General features: G+C 46.2%; 1 protein-coding gene across 1 annotated transcript in view; it reads right to left on the reverse strand.

The window, feature by feature from the left end:
- Positions 1-497: 497 nt before the first annotated feature.
- Positions 498-8241, reverse strand: part of LOC131206138 (plasma membrane calcium-transporting ATPase 2) — a 12908-nt gene continuing 5164 nt past the window's right edge. The window contains exon 2 of the mRNA XM_058198564.1: positions 498-535. Within this exon, the coding sequence (XP_058054547.1) occupies positions 498-535 (38 nt within the window). The remainder of the gene's footprint in view (positions 536-8241) is intronic.

Raw genomic sequence — 8241 nt, forward strand, 5'->3', positions numbered from 1 at the left:
CAACGATTCAAATGGTCAAAAAGCTCCACTCTCTTGACGGGCAGTTTATGTCTTCGCTTCCTTCCGGTTCGTCGCTCGAACGGCTTACGAAGGTATCGATTTTTTTGTTCAGTTTGTTTGTTGGTTCTGTGATTGACCCCTAGGACCTTCGTCCCCTACACCGTCCCTTCCCTATTGCCTACGGATCCTTTCGTACAACTTTACTTTACAATGCTTCGTCCATACCGCCCGACGAAAGCTGTTCTCTCCTGTCTCCGTGTAGGCGTGTGTGTCTGTATGTGTGATGTGCGTGTGTGCACGTGTTCGGATTCGTTTTCGGGAACCGCGATCGCGATCCCGCCCCTTCTTGCGCTCACCCGCGCACCCCATGCGAGCTCTATCGCTCTCGGTTCTATTGTTCTTGCTTGCTTCCGCGTTCTTTTTTTGTTTGCCACGGTTCGCTCGCCTGTGTGTGTCTGTGTTTCACCACATACTAGAGCAAAGGAAGGAATCTGATTTTAAACTGTTGTCGATTTTGTCCAAACCGCGAATTTTTCTGCAAGAAATTAAAAGAAAAGGAAAATTGAGAGAGAGAAATTTCAGTTAAAGTCAGATTGGTTTGTTTTGTTTTTTTTTTGTTTCATTTTGGGATCTAGGAATTGGCCGGATGGGGGGGTGTGGGGGTGCGGAGGGACACTGGGTAGGGCGTGTTTTTTTTCGGAGTCACATTGGGAATATGAACACGGGAAAGTTGTTAGTGTCCATTAGAGATAGCATTTGCAGAAGAGAGATAGGGAATAGAGGACAGAGTTTAGAGAGAGAGAGAGAGAGAGAGAAATATTTATATTTATATATATTTAGGTGAGCGTAAGTGTGTGTATGTGTGTATATATATAGAGCGAGAGAAAAGGATAGCAATGATCGGAGACCATGTATAGCCGATTCTCCTTCGAGCGTGCTTTGAGAGAAACAGATTCAGCGGAGAAGAAGAAACGTGGAAAAAGTGAGTGAAGAAAAGTGTGACATAAAGAAAAGTTTAAAAAGGAAAAAGAAAAGGAAAGTAAAGTCAAAAACAGAACTAGAAATAACAAAGAGAAGAGTTAAAAAGAAAGAAAAATAGGCGATTATAGCATAGAGTCTGTAGGGCAGTGGATAGATCATCGTAAAGAACTGTGCAGAGGAAAAGAGGACAGTAGAGAAGATCAGAAGGGAAAGATGGAATCGCAATCTCCTTGCGGTTGCAAATGGCAATAACACAAACCCTTGCCAACAACAAACAGTGTGCACGGTAGTGGTGATGGTGGTTGATAGAAACCCAACCCCGAATCGGTTATATTCACTGCGTGCTATACATCGGATGAAACGTGACGGCCAGATATCGTGAGTTGCAGGATGCTGAACTTGGTCCTTGTTGTAATCAACAAAAGAAAACCCTTTCTGGTGCTTCTGCCTTTAAAACATTAACCACAAAACATTCAACAGGGGCTAGAGGTTAGACTAGTTACAGCGCTTTGTACAACGAATAACCGAGGTCAAAGTGACAATTGGTAAAACAAACTTAGAAACACCACGTGATAGGGAACTGTTAATGGGACAGGGATAGAGAGAGAGAGATGTCAAACGATAGCAGGACGATCGGGTAACGGGTGACCGCAGAGAACGCATGAAGGCGCTTTCGAAACGGAATTCCCTCATCTGTTTCAAGTGCTACTGTCTAACCAGACAGTACACAAATTGGCCAGTGTACATTTAGTTCCGAAAGGAGATTAGGACTAAGCCGCACAAAGAGCGAGAGAGAGAAAGAGTGAGAGTAAGTGATTATCTTCAGCGAAGAAGAAAGAAGTTTCAGGTGTCGGCCAAGCAAGTTGTAGTTAGTTAGGCACAAAACTGAAACAGGATGTCGGCACAGGGTACAGGAAGTGTGGGACACACGGCAGTGACACGGAGAGAATGATGAAAAACGGGAATGTGAAGTGATGGGGATTATTTCGGAGGAGGGATTATGAGGGATAGAAACAAAAGACAGCGAAATAACAGGTTTAACGAAATAAAGTAGAAACAGACTTTTTCATTCTAGCGTTACAGTTTCCGTGGGCCCGAAAAACGGTTCGGCCGCCCGTAAGGCCCGCACCGTCGGGCAGCTTCACGGTTTTCGAAACTCCGGATCCGGAATCTACTACACGCCAGGATCGGAGTTCGAAAATCGGAACCACCCGACCGGCCGCAGGCTAATTACGCGGGCACTACCGTGGCCACACACGAAGGATAACGCTGGTGAGTATTCTTTTTTGTTGCGTGTATGCTCTAAACAAAACAACCAATTATGTAGTGGCTTGAGGTGGTAGTTATGGTAACAAACTAGCAAGAGTAGTTTCACAGAGGTGTTTCGACCGAAAGACTCCGACAGAGAGATACGCGAGAGGTGTAGTTTTGTGTCAGAAACCGGGACGGAACGAGAGTGTCAAAATAGGAAACAGACATAGTAGACACGTAATAGATGCACAGAACACAACGACATCGTACAAGAACAGTGGGACAAAACTAGGAACGTAAGAAAACGACGTCGTCGTTCACTTTAAAACGAGCAATATCGAAGGAGAATCAGACGGGACAGGAAAATAACGTACCGGCAATTGAAAAATGATATGGACAGAGAAGAGTGAGAGGATAGTGAAACACAAACTTCCATCGATACATTCAGAGAAAAAAGAGCTAAATGAAGACTGACACTGACAGAGAGAAACAGACAGGGTACTGAACGAAACGAAAGGAACAGTTAGTTGATCGGTTTTCCTCGTGGAAAGTTGGTTTACAGTTGGTGGATTTAGTTTCCGGGCGTGTGTACGCGTGTAATGTAAGTTCCTGTGTCAGCGAAAGCGAAGAAAGAGAAGAAAATCAAGCAACACATAAAGACCGTCGCTAAACGCTATTTGATAATCAGTACCGATTCCCCCTCCAAGTCGGAGGTCACCCAAAGGATCGAAAACTTCGAACGTCCACTTTGCGTTTGCGTGTCCAATCGTTCCCGAATTGCAAACGCGTAACACCCAACACCCGGCACTGCCAATCCTTCCGAACACCTTCCCGTCGGGAGTCGCTTGTCGAGCTTTCGTCGTCGCCATCAACGTCGCAAATTATAATACGTTCCGAAGCGAGCGCAAACTGTTTGACTTTACGAGCGGAGCTTAACGAAGTACAAAATACAAAACCATACCAAACTATTAACTAAACGTAGGTTAATTCCGAGCAAACGCATCCAACCAACGGCAAGATAAATACAGTGAACAATAACTGTCGACCACAACAACAACTTCTAGCCTATGTATGAGGGAGGGCAACAACAAGCAATTCATTAGGCAGTTTTGTTTGCTTCGCAACGTTAAACAACGCGGCGGCGTTAAACTATGGCGTGTGAGTCTACGTGTTGATTATTCTAGTCTAAGTCTACATCTTGCCACTAACAGGCCATTCCACTGATGCGCAGGCTGCTATGTTTTAACATTGAAACTGGATGCGGCAATCGGTTTTTATCGGTTGGGATAGGAAGCGCACACACATGCAAACAAACACCAGTGCAATACTGAGCGTTTGCATGTGTGCGCTCCACAGGAGTTGCATCGAGGCCAAATGGTCCCTAGGGTTTAGCTATCCACTACCAGCGACGCTACGCGCTCTCTATAGCTACGGCGACGATGCCTTCGATCGCAGCTTATAACTGGTGAAATAAGGAAACGTTGAGCATGATGTGAGGTAGGCCAACGTACCCCTGTTTCGTGTGGCTGCGAAGCGGTTAATGACGGAGGTTGGCTTGAGTCACCGGCGGGCACCCGGTGGTGGTGAAACAGTGACCATGTCTCTGGGCTAATTACCATCGTTTTGTACAATCAAACGCTACCAAAACAGTGCTACTGGACAGCCGAAGGATTGGAGTATTTACACATCGACATAATTAGGGGTGGAAAGGATGTACACTACTAATGATCGATCACTCTACCGACGTCGTCAAACTGTAAGCTGCGCGCTGTACAATGGAAGGTTGTTGATTAACGAAACGAACCTGACACACCTTCGGTCGCTTCGAATCAGCTTCGAAACGCGCGCGCGATGGCTACAACATAAACGCATCATCCCTCTCATTGCCTCTGTCGGATCATAGGTCGTGGTGGATCAATGGCTAATGGTTTCGGTGCCGTCGATATCGATATTTATACGCACACACAGCACACACAAAACGTTCTTCAAACTCAAATTGCATACTCTACTTCCGATTCCGATTCACAGTGAGTGAGTTTGGTTCCGATTAGAAACGTTAGCCACTGCGCTCTATCGCTCGGGGTGCGGTGGCCCGTTACAGGCCGAACGCCAGTGCACACATGCATCTAACGACATAACACAGAGAAACAGAGAAACAGATATCAAATGAACGAACGAAGACTGTACATATCCGGCAGTTCATCCCTATCAGCCCCGCGGGGGTTTGGTACATTCATTTTAGTGATTTTTGCTTTCGGTACTTTTCAATCCATTTCGTTATCCGTTTCAATTGAGGCCAATCCGTGAGTCCCTAGCGCCCCTACCATCATCACCGACCAGCGCGCGCCCAGTGTTGGTGACACTCTCCCAATATACGTGTATGTATGTGTGCATGTGTGTGCCCACTGTTTGTGATCAGTCGTTGGTGTTGGTTGTTTGCTCCCTTCGGAAATGTCCTACTCTGTACGCAGCTTCCTATTACTATTGTGCTCTACTACTCTAGCATACGCGATCGCGGTGCGCTCTCTCTCGCTCTCTCTCTCTCACGCGGTTGCACCGACTCGTTAGCATCAGCTGCGTTGCGAGCTTCAGCGGCATCTCTTGTGCGGTTAGTAATGGGGGTTTTGAGTGTTTTGAGTCCCTTCGCTTTTGGCTAAAAAAAATGAAACAAAAAACAAATTAACAACAAAATAATACGAAACGAAAGATGTGGTAGGATGCTACAACAAAATCAAACTCGCGCTACAACTAGCATTGCCTAGCTGAAATAAAAAAGAAAAGAAAATCATATTAACAATAAAGAAAAAAACGTAATGCACAATCGAAACAAAATCACATCGGGTTAAGAGGAAAATAGAAAAAACATACCAACAACACAGAGACACAGAGAGTACAGATATGTACAACGGGGTGACAACGAGCAACAACAGAGCGGACAAACGAGGGGAAAAGAAAAAGGTGAAACACTTCGGTTCGGAACGGCGTCACGTGCGCGGGTCTCGGGGCGGACAACACGTGACCGGCACCACGGGATGGCAATTTCTGGGAGGACCAAACGAATAGCCAAGAACGAAAAAGAAAGTAACGGGAGCATAAACACACTTACGGGGCCATTCCAACCGAACTCAAATGGTAAAACATAAAGTCAGCTGTTTGCTGTTCCGCTCGAACGTAACCGGGGCGGGTCCCGGTGGTCCTACTCGCTAAACGTTTACAATCTAAATTTCGGTATGTGGTTTAAAAAAATGTTATTTTATTGTTTCTTTTTTGTCCGGTGCTTCCGGTGCGCGCGCAAGTTATGGGGCTTAAGCAGCGGAGGTCTTTCATGTTTTTTTTGCCTTACTTGTGATGGTTCACCTGGATAATTCCTTCATTTTTATTCCACAAACAAACACTGTTTGATTTTTACAGAACATACCCTTTCTCTCGTGGCTCTCTCGCGCTGCTGTTTGCTACCGTTTCTGTTTTTCTCCTAAAGACTAAAAGGCGATCGTTTCGTTAGAATGGCGCGTGCACGGTACACAGTTTACGTTTGCCAGCACACGGAGCACACGGTTATAGGTGGTTACACTGAACCGCACGCGGGAGCATAACTGACAACACAAATCATAGCAGAGGCCGGGGACGGCCGATGGACGCCTTAAATTAGGGAAGAGGGAACACTTAACGAACGAAATAAGAATGAAACTGCGGCCGAGAATGCGGCCAAGCGCGCGCACCCTTTGACATGCAGTGTTTGAGTGGTAAGTTATGCTCCCTAATCCTCGCTTCAATCCCGGGACGAACGCGATAATTATAGTGTTACAGAAAATAAATAATTAATTCCTCGCCTCGGCAGAGAAACTCGCGCGAAGAAGAAGTACATGCATGCACGAAGGTCTAGAACCGGACACGTTTTCTCGCTCTCTCTCTCTCTCGTTAATTTTAGGATCGATCGATCTTTTGTGCAAACACTGTGCGCGTTGGTTTTCTGGTTTTCGATATTTCTTATCACTCCTCTCTCGCTATCTATCTTCCTTTCTTATTGAAATAATTTGACAAAACACAAACACGCGGCGGCGATAGGATCGTGTTCGTGTTGGATACGCTCCAATGTACAGGGTGGACACACCAAACGTGCTGTGAAGAGAGTGGCGAGTGGCGGGACCGAAGGGTGGTGATTAATAATTAATTAAGGCGTACAGCTTAAACTAGGTAACAACAACAATAACAACAACATCAACGAGGATAGCAACAACCGCGGGAAGCCAGCAACAATCTCTCTTCCTACCGCCGTAACGTCGTACCAGTGAGAGAGGCTATCGGTTATTCTGGTTTGGTGGCGTGTAAAAGGTTCGACAAGGCGCCTCTCTCGTTCTCTCCTGTGCTCCTTGAGGTCCTCCGGACTGTCGTCCTTGCCTAACCTTTGCTATATCGTTGCCCTAGCGCCTCTTCCCGGCGACCTTGTCCTTGCCCATCAGAACCCACGGGGAGCACACGCAAAAGGTCAATAATACTACTCCAGCCAAGTTCATATCCTGCCTTGCCCTGCCGGCGATGTTAGAGGGGTGCTTTCGGTTCGATTTTTTTTTCTGTTTTCGTATGGGACCGAGTTCCGGAATCGAGTGCCGCGGTGCGCGTTAGTATCGTTAATTTGCTTCTTTTAGTGGCGTTTTGCGTTGGGGACTAATTGTCGTTAGTGCGCCAGAGTGTGATATCGTGCGTGCAGTGGTTTCACCCGGGACGGGCTCCGTAGAATGAGACTTATACTGGTGTAGGACATATCTTGAATTGGAGCGGTGTTTTAAAGTGGGCAAAGTTTGTCCGCTAACATTCGCAACGAGGTTCTAGGTAAAAGATTGATTCAAACGTGAACGTGAACTTCACACCAACACCTAAAATGCTACCACACAAAATTAAGAACGAGCATTCGTATACGACTTTCAATTCCGATCCATTTCTACCGCGGGTTCCCAGAGCCTGTGGCTAATGAATACTCTTCAAAGGCTGCAACAGGGTTCGACTGTATTCAAGTAGGGAAAGTAAAACACACAAAACATCTGCTCTCCATTGGACGAATGATTAATGAAGAGCAAACTTTAAAAAAATAAAGTGTAAAACAAACACACGCGCAAAACACACACAGAAACGAACCATGCGGCTCTCCTTTTTCGGCGGGGGGACCGATAAAACGGGGTCATTCTGTCACACGCCAACGGGCGCGAACGAACCGACAAGAAACGATCAACCGGGACGACCGGGTGGACGGGATTAGTGTTGGTTTATGGCAGAGACGAGGAGCTACTCAGATCGCAAGCGCAACTTTCTTATCGATCGATCGTGCTGTTACACTTCTGTTTTGCTGTGGACAATCAATCAATCAATCAATCAGTCAATCAATCAATCAATCATAACACATTTGGCTACTAAAGCTAACAACATACACAGAGAAAGAGAAGGGGGTAGCACATACAGTATTTAACATCATACGACACTACGAGAACGGGGATTGGTACCACACAGAATCGGGCGGGAAAAATAGCCACAATAGCACACAGCGAGTGTGCACATTCGAACTTAACAAAAAAAAGGCAAAATGGCAAACAAAAAACAGTGAAACAAAAAAAAAGGTAACCGTTTAAAGAAAGGAAAAGGAACAGAAAATAAAACAGCAACCAATCGAAATAAGAACGAAACGAAAGGACTGTCTTCAATCTGCAGCGTGCCGTTCTCCGTGTGTATTTGAACCATCTCTGTTTCTATTTCCAAAGATCCCAAAAGTCGTGCCAGGACTGTGCTTTTGATCGAATCAACCAGTCAAAGGCTCTTGCGGTTCCTTCCCTACTCGTGTACGGGGTCAGCGTGTGTCCTGTTGGACCGTGTAAGATACAGATCGCGATCGCGGTGCCCTGTGTCGCCCGCGTCGCCATTCACCGTCCTCGTCCTGTGTACGTGTGCATGTGTCCGTTTAGCAGTGTCCCTTTGGTTCCAATCGGTTAGCGAGCTTGCCTACGTCACCGACGGTGGATG

The sequence above is a fragment of the Anopheles bellator genome, chromosome 1 (assembly GCF_943735745.2).
Source record: "Anopheles bellator chromosome 1, idAnoBellAS_SP24_06.2, whole genome shotgun sequence".
NCBI lineage: Eukaryota > Metazoa > Arthropoda > Insecta > Diptera > Culicidae > Anopheles > Anopheles bellator.